General features: G+C 34.2%; 1 protein-coding gene across 35 annotated transcripts in view; it reads right to left on the reverse strand.

The window, feature by feature from the left end:
• Window positions 1-16,889, reverse strand: part of para (sodium voltage-gated channel paralytic) — a 69,518-nt gene that overhangs the window by 36,705 nt on the left and 15,924 nt on the right. For 22 of the 35 annotated variants that reach the window (XM_076621729.1, XM_076621727.1, XM_076621753.1 and 19 more), the window contains exons 4-8: window positions 15,295-15,472; window positions 11,151-11,183; window positions 4,075-4,230; window positions 3,100-3,305; window positions 1,123-1,251 (exon numbers count right to left, since the gene is read on the reverse strand). In XM_076621729.1, coding sequence (XP_076477844.1) covers window positions 1,123-1,251; window positions 3,100-3,305; window positions 4,075-4,230; window positions 11,151-11,183; window positions 15,295-15,441 — 671 coding nt within the window. In that variant the 5' untranslated portion in view covers window positions 15,442-15,472. The remainder of the gene's footprint in view (window positions 1-1,122; window positions 1,252-3,099; window positions 3,306-4,074; window positions 4,231-11,150; window positions 11,184-15,294; window positions 15,473-16,889) is intronic. The other 13 variants (XM_033346361.2, XM_076621744.1, XM_076621748.1 and 10 more) reach the window with 1 other exon arrangement.

Here is a 16,889-nt window from a genome sequence, read left to right on the forward strand (position 1 = left end):
ACACAAAGTGTCTCTCAGGCTGTTCGAAACAAAGCCTGCTATAAAACATTTCTACGTAGCAATATTTTTATTATTTTTATTATTATTCTCACGACATAGCTTCGGTGATCGACATAAAATATCGTTAATAGTCGGCGTGAAAATATTCAGAATACGAAAAATATTTGCAATGTAACGATTAAAGTAAAACATTAAAAATATTTTTCATAATTACACGACGATAGAAGACCGAAGAAATAATGAACAATCTATGACTAAATCATTTATGGAAATTAGCAAGAGACATCGTTAACAGTGTCAGGTAGATTCGTGAATGATTCACCGGGAAAAGCGTGAATTACACTTCGCTGTCTCCACATCGTTAAGTTTCTTTTGGTTTTTTAAACAATTCGATTCCAAACGTGGATTGCTCAGAATGGATTTTTTCATCGGTGAAGAAAATCAGATTTGTCTCGTAACTTCCGCCGTGAACTTTTCCGAGAATCAATCGAGATTGAAGAAAGGGAAGAACTCACGCTTTCACGAGACCCAACAGATCTTACCACCGGACGACATATCGATTTCACGACTTTTCTCTTCTTCGATTCGAATCGACGCGTCGATTATTACAACGCGACCAATCTGTGCTCAGTGTTTTATCCTCTTTTTCATTAACGTCACAGATTCTGCTTTCGTCAAGCCTAAGTAGAGTTATCCTATATTCGTACTTCTTTATCGTTCTTCTCTTTTTTCTACTTCTTATTCCTTTTTGTCTGATTGAAAAGATGGAATATATTTAAATCGATAAAATTAAATTATTACACAAGTATAAAAATACTTTCCTTTCTTTCGATTATCGTTGCTTCAATTACTTGCAAAATATTAATTTCTTAAGGTAAATTCAAATTTGTACAAGTCTCGTGATATTCTCTTTCGTCACACGCTGTACTCTACCGTTTTTTTTTATGGTATTCTCTCTTTTCCTTCGTTTTTCTTTACATCATTTCTCTGCCTGTATGGTCCTCTCGGTTTTCGTTTGCTCGTTCGTCTCTTTTCGTTTGTTTTTCCATTTTTCCTTCCTTTCTTTTTCTTTTTTTTTTTTGTTTTTTTTTTTAGTTAAAAAATAAGTTTTTAACTACTCACGCTAAAGCTATAACTACGAAGTCGAGCCAATTCCATGCATCTCTAAGATAGGTAAAAGGCTGCAGAATGAAACCCCTCGCCATCACCTTAACGGCGGACTCAAATGTGTAGATGCCCGTAAATATCACTCTGAAAACAACAAACACACCACTCAGCTTTTAAATGCGATTTTCTTTTTCTTTGGCGCGCGCGCTCACACACACACGAGTCTTTGCTAAACTAAGCGATAGCATCCGATCGCTATCTATCGGCGTCTAATCGATTACAAATCGCCGTAGACAAGTCAGCTATCGTCGAGCAGGACCCGAGCGAACAATTTTTTTCTTCCATCCAACGAACGAAACGTTCACACAAGGCAGATGTTTCGTTCGATACGGTTTCTCTATTTCTTTTATTTCCTCTTTTCTACTTTGTTCTTTTCCTTTTGTATTTAGATCACGGATATTTATACAAATTTATAGTTTCGCGAACGAAACTTAAACAGAGATTTACATTTATTTATTGCGAAAAGAATTATTTTTCTGTTAATCATAAAAGAATTTCATTACAGAGTCACATTTTTCTTAAAAAGTACGCGTCTCTGTTAAGAAGACACGATATACTGACATTTGGGAGCAATTTTATAGAAGATATGTTAATTAATATTTGCACAAACATCCGCAGTCTAATTGCATTGTAGTTTTATTGGTCGCACAGGTCGCGCACGTCTCTAAGCTACTTCTAGAGAGACTAGAACAAAACTTACCAACGGTTATACATATTTATCACAGTGTCTACTCATATATTTAGAGCTATAACACGTAGAACATTGCTTGAAATATCTAGATAGACTTTGAGCAACGTGTACTCGCCCTAAGCTTTCGATGACTCGTAGTTAAAATTTGATTCAACGAATATCTTATTTATCGAGTCAAAAAAAAAAAGAGAGAAAAGAAGAAAAAATTTTAGGAATGAGGAATTGTAAAAAAAATGATTGAGAAGGAGCAAAATAGAATTGTACGAGATTTAAATCGACTCATCTCCGGCTTAGGCTCGTAAGCACGCTAAGCTACATTGATTCACAATCACTGCAGAGCAAGCGTAAATATATAATTGTCCGATAAAGTTAACAAAAATGTAAGTAAAAAATTGATTGTAATTTCCGACACTTCCGACACTTGCGTCATTTAATCGCTTTACACGAGTTTCATCTCGAAGATAATTGTGAAATTATTCAAACAGTTATAGTGTTTAAAGATTCGAAGGTACAATAAGATTGTTGAAATAAAATACAGAACTCCTGTTCCTACATCTTTTACTGATTCGCTTCCATCCACTCAAGAATCATACAAAATCGAAGACTTGGAATATTCAAATCAGCGCACGAATGTCGATCTTCTTTAATAAATAACATAACTTCAAGATGCAATACTCCGAAATAGTAGAGCTCGGTAACCGGTCAGTTAATCGATAGTTAACAAAAGGAATTTCAATTTCCACGAAGAGATCAGTTTTTAATTCTTGCTACTAGAAAAAGGTACATATTAGTCACCACGAATAGGCAGCCTTTAATCTTGAAAGATTACAAAGAAAAATTTTAAACTTCCGATTCTTGAAGCTTGCCAGGTAAAGTTTGAAACTTTCAATTTCTGAAACATACGATAAAGTTTCGAAACTGACAGCCTTTTAAGTTTGCAAAGAGGAAGCTGAAAACCTTAGATTCCTTAAATTCGTAAAGAAAAATATGAAACGCTCGATTTATGAAATTTACATGGAAAAATTTGAGACTTTCAAAGTCGAATACGATAAACAATAATTTTCGTCGCTCGCAAAAAAAAGACGAAGTAGAGGCTTTCGCAAAGACCGATACTCGTGCACACGTTGCAGCCGTTACACGCGTAAAATAAAAGACAAAAAAGGAGAACGTAGGCAAAATGTAAATTATGTTCTCGCCATTGTTTCACTAGATCGAGGGCGAGAAAAACGAACGATACTCACTCCGTAGACTCGATGGTGGGCGTAGTGGGCATGATCATGAGTATGCAGTTAACCAATATTGTAGTGATAATGAAGAGGGAGAACAGTGGGTGAACCAATATGTAAATGGCCACACGTCGTATTGGGTTGAACGGGTCGAGGATCCACATCGCATCTGTCGCTGAGAACCTGAATATGTCCTTTCCCTTGCTGATGACGACGAAGGTCTGGTCGGAAAGATAACAAAACAAAGGATATTACAGTAGGAAAATAGCAAAAGTAATAGACCCATTAGCGATCGTTACACAGTGCATACAACGATAAAAATTGTTTTCATTAGCATACGCAAAGAGTTGCTAAAAGAGTTTTTAGTTAAAACCTCTTTTATCTAGCTTTTGTTTCTCATTTTTAAAATGCGTTGAAATATTTGAGATTCTTCGCGTTCTTGTTTCTCAAATAGAGGTACATCGTACAGATTATTGCGAAATAACGAATAAATATTCTAAATTGAACGAAGAAGGATACAAGTAGCAGGAAGAACTTCCTTTCTTGTATCTTGGCAAAATTCGAATTTTTCAAACGAGATATTAAAACCTCTGTTGAACAACTTAATTTACTTACTAACTTACTACTTACTTAACAACTAACTTTAGCGAGTTATACAAGATTAGGATTCAATATTAATTTTATAGATATTTTAAACAGCACATTAAATCGCAAAATAGATCCTTGATTTTATGAAAAATTTCCTTCGTCAAACGCAAATTTCTTCCTGTTCTAAATATGATTTTAACAAACAATATTCCGCATAAGGAACATTCAATTTTAACATTAGAGAAGAAACACGTAATTATTAGAAAATGGTGCAGGACGTTCTTACAAAATAACTAAAACCTTCCATGCAATACATAGAAGATAATATCCGATAAGGACATCTCTCGTTCGTAAAATTGATACGATTCTATCTTTTCCGGTTTCGTAATAAAATATCGATACCCTTTGGTTATGATAGAAGCTATCGATATCCTCGAGAGGTGTGGAGGCCAACTCGGGTGGAAATTCGTTGTGCAGTCGGACCGGAATCGGTGCTCCTTGCTCGAGCATCTGATCCGGCTGAGGACCCTCGTCCTCGTCCTCGTCGTCATACCGAACCTGCGAACGAAACACATCTAAACACCACTGTCTCTCTCATATGACTCCGTCTTGCTTGTCGTCTTGCATCGAATCATCATTGCCATAATCTTTTCTTTCGTATAGACGTGCTAGAAATTATATACAGGTAAAAGAAAATAAATAATTACACCCCCGCTACGTATTATTATTTGCGCGAGGATATAGATTTGTATTGAAAAAAAAAGAGAAAAAAATGATATTAACGAGATATCATCGAGGGTGATTAATGAAATAAATATTTCCAAGATATACACATATATATAGAGAGAGTTTAACCGTACGAAATGTACAACTTGATACAGTGTTTATGTATATTTATGCAAAGATTAGAAACAGAGAATTGTCTTGTGATTATTTATTCATCTATTGGAAATATTCATTTTGTATATATACTTGTCCGCTATGTGTGCACCGGTGTTATTCATAACCCGCTTCTAGATCAGCTCTACGCGTTCCTAATCGTTCCACAGCTTATTATGCATCGCAAAAGAACGTCCCGAGCTTCGTTTGGCAGGCGTTTCTGGATCAAAGTTATCGCCGTTTCTTAGATGCTGATCCGAGGATATAACCAACTCCGTGAAATCCGTCGCATGTTGCACCTTTCATTACCGCATTAGCGTCATTGATTATTGGCAGAGGCAATTTTTAATACGTTCGAGTATTAGAATAGAACAATCTGTTCAATATGAATCAGAAAATGTTTTTACATAGAAATGAAATAATTAGAATGTAGCTATGATTTTATAATCGTGATAATACAATTTAGGAGAAGCAACAGAATTCAAAACTGTTACGATTACTCAATTTCTGTCCTAATCGTTGTCTTAATTGTTTTATATAAATCTCTATGCCGTACAGGTAAGATACGAACAGTTTTTACGAAGAGATCTTACGAAACAAAATAATTCATACAATATAGAACATAAATTAGCCAATTAATCCATTAAATAAAATCTTAGTCGCAAGGAGATGATTTTGATTGAAAATTCCAATTTGCCCGATAAAGTTGACGTTATCCGTCGTTAACTCGAAGTGTCAAACGGTTTATATCCAGTGTCATCGGTCTCCAACGTATTAAATATTCTCCGCTATTAAATATTAATTAAATAGTCGTCACGTGCTTCTCGAAGTTCGATAATGTTACTCGAACGTACACGTGCCAATTTCCGGCTAAAATATTAAACAACCACCGCGCAGCTTACCAAGTTTGCTCTGTGATACTCCAAGTTATACAAAAAATATCCCTTTCAATTTAAAATATTAAATAATTATCAGGAAGTACGTAGCAAGTTTCGTTATGCTGCACGTTCGAAAGTATAAAATATTCATGGTACTCGCCACGAATATTACGGAGATGGTTTTCGTTTTTGCACGTACTACGTGTATTTTACCGATAGTGCGACGCTGCCCCACATTTCTCCCCCCTCTTCTTCTCCTTTCTTTCCTTTTTTTTTCTCTCTCCTACTTTGGAAGCATCGGGAACATCTATTCCGCGTCTAGTCTGAAAAGCAGCTATGGCAACTAGTCGTATAGAAGGCGGCTATATGTACATGTTATATACATATACGTGTGTACAGTACGAAATTGGTGCTAAAAGCGGGTCGTGAACATACGAACCTGAGTAAGGTCCACGTGATCTGCTCGTTTCCGCTCTCTCTCCGCGAATTTTCTGCCGAGCGATTATTAGAAATTCGAAGTATGCCCACCTGCCTTTAACGTTGGTTCTTTTCTTTTCTCGTTTCATTAACACTAGAACCCCGGGAATTTCACAGATACTCGTTGAACGCCACTTTGATCGTGTACGATTTTCTTCGTTTTATACTTCTTCCTTTCTTTCTTTCTTTCTTTTTTTTTCTTTTAACATTACTAAATACTTCTTAATTACTCTATGGAAGAATTATCGATCGTGTTAATAAGATACATGGACAGAATGAAATAAAATGGAGATTTTAAGAGAACATGAACATTCTCTTCAATTTACGTTCTACCATACTTCGTAGAAATTTAAATTCACGTACGATCGATTTTTGATTGCTTAAAAAAAGATCTACAACTGGATAATTTTGTCTGTAGAGTATTCAAAATTTTATATATTTAAAAATATATAAAAGATCATCAGAGAGTTCTATGAATAAGGATACTAAAATAACGAAGAAGAAGACATCAAAATGACAGCGTTTAGGGTTTTAGTGTTAACTACCAGCGCGTGACCAGCAACCTTCGGCTGGCGATAATAATTAGCACCACGAAGAAAGAAATGTGAAAAATGTATATTCACCACCAGTGTAATCCTTTTTCTACGTATCGATGTTTTGATACTGAACGGTGTTCCGCGAAGACATTTTAATCTTTAAACGTATCGATCAAACGAAACATTTATACAAAGCCAAAGAATAAAAATTCTTTCGATGTCAGTGGTCTGCTGAAAATTTTGTGCCACGGCTTTTGTAAAAATCGATTGAAAATTAATTAGATCGTGACCTAATCTAGCTGGATTATCTGGAAAGCATTTTATAAAAATTCCAATAGATAATAGTATCCTCTGAAGCTATTATAGATGCACATACACGAACCTACTACTAATAACCAACTATATACTATGGTCGTTAAATATATATGTATAAAGATCTACCTAAATCTAATTTACACAAGCGAGAAGTGTCTGTTGATGAATATTCAAGCTGAACTTCACGGCCAGAGCAGAACACACGGTGCAGCAAAACACGTTCCTCATTGATCTTCTTTTCTTTTTTCCTTTCTTTCTTCTCCCCTCTGTTTTCTTTCCTCTTGCTTTGTTGTTCGAGAAGTTGAATGGAAACATGGCAAGTTGCTTTGAGAATACCCATTAAGGACCACGTGATAAAATAACGTGTACAAGTAATTTACACATTGCTTTATCAAGATATTAGAGATTCTTTAGAGAAACATATATTGGACAAATTAGATACACAACGGAAATGTTCATTATTTAAAGAAACAATAATTTATTATAGTGTTGTAAGTTAAAATTTCCATGAATCGGCGAATTACTGATTTATCGTGGCACTATAAATTGAAGTAGTTGTGTAAAGATTCGTCGAACTTTATAAAATTGTACAATCTACGTAAATCTAAGTAGGTATAAAATAACCAACGATATCCTTGGAATTCCTTTTCATCACCACAATGTTAAAGAACAGGAATTAATAATGTAAATTTACCAAAAAAAAAAAAAAAAAATCCCAAAGGAAGCGTTTCGTCGACGTTGGCCCTTAATAGATTAAAAATCGATCTCTCACGACCTCTGAAACCTGCGCATACTGAAAACAATACGACGCTACCTTCAATGAAAACGTTTCTAAAATCTCAATCATACTCGCTTATTTCCATGTCAATTCCATTGTTATCTTCTGTTTTTCGTATCAATTCCAGTTTCGCGACAATTAATCAACTTCTCGAACCACTTAAACGAATACTCATCTTTGTAACAAAGAACAAAACCGAGGATAGAGGAAAGAAAAATCGGGAGAAAGAATTTCGTTCGATGAACGATCACGAGATTTATCTTTCGAAGCTTTCCGCCAAAAGTTTCAATCATCTCGAAAATCAAACATATCGGAGACGCGATATTTTGACTTTCTCTGTATGGAGGAGTCGGAAAAATTCCGCGGATAAAAATCGGCCGCGATCAATGTTCTTCGATAGGAGAGAGCATCGTCTCGCCTGATGACTGTATTGCGACGTATCAACGATAAATCAATACGATTCCAGGAGAATGGCCACGCCGCTGCGATCATCTGCGAATTCGCTTGCACGCGCTTATGCTGCTACTATCGAAGCGCGCAATTTAATGAATAAAAAAGAAAAAGGATTACGTACAAAGAATGTCAGCTCCAAGCATTGCGGATATACGGCATACGATCTATAGAAGCGTTTCCAGGCGACTGCGAGCTCTAAACCAGACGTGCAGCACTTGACGAGAAAAACAAGTCGGACTCTGCGAGCTTCTCGCGTTCGCGTTCTTCATTCTTCGAATGTCGTGTCCGCGACGGATTTTTCTGAATATATTTATCTTTAATGATGTATCGTGCTTGCTTCATTACGGAAAATACACGCTATAACTGGAACTACAGTGAATTTTTTTTTACTTCCTTTATCTTTTCCATTTAGATGTAGAATAGAATTGAAATTTATTTTTTATCTGGTGTTATCGAATTTTGACGAAGTTCGTTTTTAATCGTACATCGGAGTACTTTATCGTTGAACATTGATTTTTACACGAAGAAGCGAAATTTCGAATTTAATATGGTTTCTCTATTTAAATTGTTTAGCAAGTTTGTAACCTTTAGTTATCGAATTTTTATGAGTTTTTGCTTATCTTTGATAAAAATAAAATATTATATTTACTGCTATATTATTTGCAATTAGATAGCATAAAAGATGTTACTATACAGAATTTAATAGTATCTTTTAATTAATCTTTGTCTCAATATCGATCCCTTTTCATTTCTTTCAACTTTTCATTCCGCAAATAGTTCCCTACGAGCGCTTAATAACCGCGACTCGTCCAACTTGTCACGTCAAGTACCGTGTATAATTATGCGTAGTTCTTAGCAAAAAGCCCGTTCGAAATGCGTGTGTACAGAATCGTGCCACCAAACGAACGCGAACAACTCGTTATGATCACGTTTGACCGGTGTATTCGCTGAAATATCATGGAAATCTCCATATTTACCTGACCCAGTGAACGAAACTTTTATTCTCGACGTTCTCTTTCTATTAAAAACACGTAACGAACGTTCTTAAACTCAAATATCGTCGATGTTAAAGATCGAGCAATCTTTGAGCAGACTGTGACAGAATCGAAGCACAGGCAGGGCTCGTTTTGTTTTTGTTGCAAGACGTTGCGAGCACAACTCGCGAAATAGCGTGTGTCATAGCAGTACACAAGAAGCGCGTTGTTTCTTTGACAAATGGTGTGTCCAGCGTGATACAACTTATGTATGATACATGTATATACACATATGAGTGTGATACGTGTTCCTCTGTGACCACGATGTAGCCTCGACAGAGATCTTTCTCGACTAATTGATAAATGGTATTTGTGTAGCAACGACGATCTTTAATTACATAACAACGCAACAAGCGATAATAGGTTCACAAATCGACACAATTTGACAAAAAAAAAAGCCGTGTACGTGTGAGGACGTTGCGGTGAAAGTGATGTCTCGAATGATTTTTGGAAATTGCTAGGTATATTGATAAACGAACAAAAATTTTCAAGTGATACAAATGGTCAATTTTTTAAGTAAGAATTTTTCTCGATGTAAACGAGAAGGATTATATCTCATAAAGACGTAAGAAGGTTGATATGTACCGTTTAAAACTTATAGAAATTATTTAATTATTTAATATTAAGAAATACACGGTGGAACAATACGTAACATTATTAGAGAGCAAATTCATACAGAATATGAATTTATATAAACATTTGTATAAACATATCCGCAATGTAATCATTAGACTGTGGATTTTTATACACACAGACATAGAAATGGGATCTCAACCGAGATTTCCTTTACCTGCTAAATATGTATTATATATTTTCGTATATTATATACATTCTGTGCAATGTTATTGTATTTCCAACGAATGCATAAGCTCATGAAAATCACTTTCATCGCAACACAAATTACTACGTACCAGCACGAGAGACCAAACAAATGAACTGGACGATACTTCCAAAAAAAGCTGACGCTTCTCAAACACGAGATTAAATCGATACAAGTGTCGATACGAAATAAGCGAGAACTGTAGTCTAAATGAGACACAGCTGGAAAGCTATCCCGTGTTATTAATTAGAAAACTCCAGTCAACGACTTGTCAGGAATAATCTGGTGAATATATCGACACGTGGCAACGAAACAAACGCAAGGGAATCGATGTACACCGTGGCACTGGTGAAAATTAGGTGTCTCGGTGGGTGGACGTTGCGCACCATCGGGCAAGTGAGTGACAGAAGTGTGTGTGGCCAATCGAATGGTCGTTTCGACCAATGCAAAGTAGAAATTGTGTAATGTCACGGCGTATTGTTCGTTCACGTATAAATAGGATGCGTTTTGTGGGCCACGTGTGTATATAGGGTGAGGTCAAAGCTATGTACAAACTGACAGCAGATGATTCTACGTGCAATAACAGATTCAAAATGTAGAACATTTTTTTGGCAGAAGTTTAGTTTTTTCAGGAAATTCATATTGGAAACTCGTTGTTACGTATTCGTAGATATATACGTTCATAGTATGGTTTTACATGACTTTTACGTGTTATTAGATGCAGAAGAGTGCAAAGGAAAATTTCATCAACGATACGATTGAGATAAATAGGCTTCAATATGACATTTAAACAAATGGACCTTTTCTAATTTGCTTACGTGTTCCAATTCAACCTCTAAAAATATTAAGCTCGTCCATTTATTGTCGTGATTTGCAATAGTTGCCGAGCTATTGACACAAATACGTTATCTATATATTAAATATCAGAGCAAAATAAAAAGAAACACGTGTGAAATATTTTTCAAAAAACTGTCCTATTCCAAATTCCCATTGAAATAACGATAATTGTTAACTGTATAGATGCATGAGTTTTCAAAATTGCTTTCCTCCAAATCTAAATGTCCAAAAAAAATGTTGGTCCCCATTTTTGACTTAATTTTGTACAAAGAATCATCTTTTGCACAATATTTCCAACTTCACCTTATATACAATATATGTGTGTATGTACACTAATCGTAGCCATGATCATGAGGTGTATAGAAAGTTGGAACGAAAAGAGAATACTTGTATAGGTGTGTACGTGCATGTGTTTGTTGGTGTGTGGTGTATGTGTGTGCAGTTATTACTTAGCGTGACGTAACGTCTTACTTCTTTTTTCTTTTTCTTCCGTCCAAAACCTCCCTGAAATTGGAGAAACGGAGAAACAGTCGTTACACACAGAGAAAAAACACAGAATACGGATGTAGAGAGTTACAGTGACGGGGGACCAGGGTTGGGATAAGAAAGAAGATACAAAAATACTATAAAAAAATACTAAATCTTGCTAATACACGATTATCGGAAGGAGTAATAGTTAACTATACAGTTAATATATATTATACGTAAACGTAGAGGACTGGGATTTAATCATAAAGCTGGGATTGATTGAGAAATATAATAGAAAGTGAGAATACGAAACAGAAATTACACTACCGTTCATAAGCCACTGGACAATTTAGCGCACTCCTTATACTAATACAAAATTTCATTGAATTTTATCAAATTTAGTCTAAATTAATTAGAAATTTCTTAACGATTAAAAGCAGTATTTGTTAATCTTTTAATGGAATTGACAGACTATAGATTCAAGCCGTCCATAAAATAATTTAGCAATAGTATAATTGTTTTCTAACAAGATACGTAATTAATTAATGTGTGTGTCGATTTTAAATATCGCTGCCTGAAGTAATTCCAGTACTTTCTACATATATATATATTTCTAAAAAATCTTTATGTAATTCATAATTAGAAAATTAAATAATTTGACTATAAGGAGTTTCTCAATTTTATTACTGAAAATTATACTATTGGATAGTAATTGTAATTCTTCTCTTCCTTCATTAAATAACTGAGCGATATTCTATCATCATAAATAAATATCCAATACTTACAAACAGTAGTGTGCATACATATTAATATAAAGACAGATATATGTATATAAACTTCATATGCGGAGTTATATTCGTTGAAATCTATACATATATCATATATATATATATATATATATATATATCTGATCATACATATATATACGATACGAAGGATATTCAAGCGAGAGGATCGCGGGATCAGGCAAGCTAGGTGAGAAAGGAGGATATAGAGATCGAAGCGTACCAATTGATACCATCTCGCTTCTCTCTTTCCCTCTCTAGTCTTACTCTACGGGGTTATATAAAAGAGATAGTGAAAAGAAGTTCTGTTAATTAATCGGGAAGATCGAATTTCACACTCTTAACTATGTAGGTCTCAAATCGAGAAATGCGATCCATATTTTACATGAAATATGAAAAATATATAAGAATATTTTCTAATTAATTATAAACGAACACATTCGTGTAAATATACGAGTTATTGTAATTAGAGCTATGGTAAGCGTGTGTGAACATTTTTAAGGTCTTTCCGATCGTATAACAGACTCCAAATAAGTTTTAAGAAACTTTCTCTAGCAAAACATTTTCTACGAAAATTCTTCAAAACACTTAATCACCCTTTTTTTGCTTCACGTAGTGACAATAAAGTTATTATAATACTACGAGAAATTGGATTAATATCGAGGACGTTTCACTAATCTTGTTACGGAATTCTTTCCTCAAATGTATTCATAATATCAGTGTTTACCTTCCTTTTTTCTTTTTCGTTTTCTAATAGAAGAAAAATAAAAAAGATTTTTGGTAATAGAATAGAGGGTAATAGAACGTAAGGATACTTAGTAAAATTTATTGCAAAAATGTTAACGATAACGCACGTATACGAAGCTAAGCAAGATACAGAGAGATATTATTGACCCACACTACTAGAATGTAGCGGAGAGAGCGTGGAACAATGCAAGGGGAAGCAGACCGTCTATAGTCAGACGCGCTTATAAGAACGTCATGACTAGAAATACATTTTCCTGTAATTTTCTATACGTGCGATATTTTAAGATTTCTTTCTAATAAAAGTAATGACAATATTAACATAATCTTTAAACATTATAAAAGCAAATGAAGAAAAAAATCAATAATAAACATAAAACTCTTGAGTGTCTGATTAACAATATAAGGAGATGAATAAAAATTCTCAGTTCATTACTGTGCCACGCGATAAATTTCTAAAACTAAATTAAAACGCATTTAGCATCATGTATAAATGAGTGTCTTTTTTCGAAATAAATAACGTTCAAACCAGATTGAACGAAAAAGCAAGTTTAACTAATATTTCTAATTAATTGTAGTACCTCTAATTGACGAATCATTAAATCGAAAAGTAATTTAACTAACATTTCCTATACGTGTAAAACTGGTAAAAAGATTAAAGTGTGTTTAATTTGAAAAATACATTTAACTGATACATTCGTTAAACAAATGAATTTCTGGATCAAGAAGAAATTCGAATAAAACTCGGCAAACAAATAAAATCTCTTGAAAAGGGAAGAGAATTAACACCGATACGATAAGTACATTGATGAAAAGATCGTTCCATAATGAACTTACCAGTGAAAGACCCAGCACAATTAATATTATCTATATACGGTGGCTACGTAAGTATACGGTTAAGGGGCGGGAAATACTACAATACAACGAAGAGCATAGAGGGAGAGAGAGAACTACGACACAGCGATATTTATATGTATATGTACGTATAGAAACAGGCACAGATAAGTGACACTGCAGACATCGAGCTCGTACGCGAACATATCTTTGGTAACACAGAGAACAATACATTAGTCGACGACAGTCGTGTTTAATATATATATATATTATATATATATATATATAGATTATATATTACATACATATATATTATATATATAGACGTATATAGACAGATACAGACAAAAGTCGTCGATAGGATAGGCATGTATTTTCACTACGTTCAGCAGTAAATCAAGCAAACAATCAACGCGACGGGTAGCGACAATCGGTTGTTCACAAGAGGATTAGGTAGAAACACCGCAGCTTGACGTATAATTATATATGTATATATATAATATAGGTAGATAGAGATATGGTTTTGTGAACATGAAGAAACAGATCTCACAAAATACGGCACTGCAGCTACGCAAAATAAAGGTACGTCCAAAAAAAAAAAGAAAAAAAAGTACAGAAAAAGACGAACAATAATTGTAAACGTCCATCGAGCCTCACGGACAACACCGTGATTAATTAACATATTTAAGATCGATTAATATTTCATCATTGAAAAATCGTTGACCAGCCCGTGAGTATAAAATTTATTACGCAAGTAAAGTTATTAAAAATGTTATCGTCTGATTACTTTTCATTTTTCATGACATTCTTTGTTGCTATCGATGCTCGTTCTGATAATCGTTTTGAATGTAATTTCTTTTTCTATGAAGAGATATCAATCGGTTCTTAAGTAAACAAACGTGATTACTGGTGAAGAAAATTATTAGTAACGCACTTAACAGCGATGCTTGTACGTTCGAGGTCTCGCTATAGAGATCTGTAAAGTAGAACAACCTGTGTATCGATGTTAATAAGCACGTTACGTAGAACGGTCGTATGTGTCTTCTTGGAACTCGTCTAACTGGAAACGCGAATCACCGAATATAACACGGTCGTTCTTTTTCTTTCAATCGGATTTTCATCATCCTACGCTATATCCAGAGATTTATCGTTCACGTTACAGTGTCAATGGTCACATATTTTTGGCCATGTATGTGGGTAGCACGTAAAAGGGACATGTGGTTTTATGGGAGATTGAGTTGGATGCTAAGAACGATTGCTCGAATAATCGACGAAAATGATTCACGTCCGTTAAAATAACAGTTGAAAAATTCTCGTTAAATTGTATGAATCATACAAACTCCTCCAGTTCTATGTAAATCAGACAAGCTGTTGCAACACGAAATTTCTGCGAACTATTAACTACTAAATTTCTCTGAAATTTCTGCTTCTACCAAAGAATACAGATCCATTAATGAATCATACTATCTCATATTCAACTGTAGGAGTCAATAAATCATTCGAATTTCTCAATAGAAAAAAAAAAGGTGAATAAGGAAATGTCATTGGACGAGAAACACTCGTGAAAATTGTTCGTCGATTAAATCGCCAAACATGGAAATAGAACTGAAACTTAAGAATAGTATAGATTGTTTGGTAATTGAAAATGTAAAATATATTGAAAAAAAAGACAAAAAAAAAAAATGAAAGAATCCTAGTTTCTAGCCAGCAACGGTCCTTTCGAATCGATGCTCGCGACTCTACATATATAAAGTAGGCTGAAGGAAACACGGCCGCGTTCTTACCTCGCCTTCCGCTCTCTTCTTCTCGAGCTCCTTCTGCTTGGCATGTTCCTCGGCGATGCGAGCCTCGATCGCTGCCAGGGACTCCCGCGTGAACGGACGGAACAAACTTCTTTCTTCCTCTGATACAGAGTCAGAATCTTCGGACATTGTCTAAGCTGCACACAGCTGAGCCACCTTCCTGGACACGACAATTGTAGCTTTTTAATTATGTAACTGTCAATTATCGTCCTTTAACATTAATAATTCTGCCATTAAATAATTTCACATTGATAAGATATTGTTGTTTTGATATTAATTATTACAGTATATCAGATAATGTTGCGAATTTGTTATTAAAAATACTGTTCATCTATATTGGTGTATTGAGAATATTTATTTCTGAAGTTAGATAATGTTTTTGACTTGATATTAGAGATATCTGTTTTTTAATATTAATCATTCTAGGTGTGTAAGATAATGTTCTTCATTCTGGCGTATTAAGTAATTTTCTTAATTTGATCATTAAGGATATTATTCTTCGATGTTAATCATCCTAACGCGTTAAATAATATCCTTAATTTGATACTAAGAGTATTGCACGTTTTTTGATACTAATAACATTAGTCTTAGATAATATCGTTTTTAATTTGTAGGTTTTAATATTGGGGTTTTCGTTCATTGTGCTTTGATATTCAGTTTCTATCGGATGTTTCAGGCATGCGAAAGGAAATATAATTAATATAATTATCATTAAATCGGGATTCAAATTATCCCCGTATTTCCAACGGTAATTAGCCTAAAATTTATCTCTTGCGTGATTATTTTCATCTAGAAAAATGAATAAATCGGTATATTTCCTTGCAGAAAGAATTGCATTTTAGTAACCAATATTTCACCTGTTACAACGAGAAAAGAGTTCTCAAAGTTTTAAAATATCTATAATTGACCTTAAATTTAGTTATCGAAGAGATGTCGATAAATTCTTTTCTCTCCCTTTGAGTTCTATTATGGCCGACGCTAGTAGTTCAACCAATCTAATAATTCTATTTTTATTCACTTCTATTGACCATAATTGACCATAGATTGTACCGCTGTAATTATAAATTGATAATAACAAATTACTAAGTAAGTGGAAAAACCAATAATGGAAAGTGTTTGTAGGCATTCCTTTAAAGTGGATGGATATTCGCGAAGCCAGGGTTATACACGACTCTAAAGAAATTGTAGGCTGAACTTATTTCTATAATGGGATGGCACACTTCGAGACCCTCTTACCCAGGTCTATGTCTCAGACCACTTAGTAATAAACTTCACGATGCTACGATATCGTAGAATTTCGTGTTAAATTGTCTCAAATGCGAGGAATTGAGAGTATATGTAAGTATGCTCTTTTATAACTTAAAACGCTTCAAACTTTGGATTTATATTCAATCCTTGCTCTCTTTTACTGAAATTATCCATAATTATCCATGAAACTGGAATTATCCTCTCTTATACCTCTAAGAAATCTTTATTAACCGTGAAACAACTAACTATATATGTTATCTACGATATTATTTATTATATATTATATATCGTTGATATTTTATTAATATCAATTAATATATTATCTATAA

The sequence above is a fragment of the Bombus vancouverensis genome, chromosome 9, assembly GCF_051014615.1.
Source record: "Bombus vancouverensis nearcticus chromosome 9, iyBomVanc1_principal, whole genome shotgun sequence".
In the NCBI taxonomy this organism is placed as follows: Eukaryota; Metazoa; Arthropoda; class Insecta; order Hymenoptera; family Apidae; genus Bombus; species Bombus vancouverensis.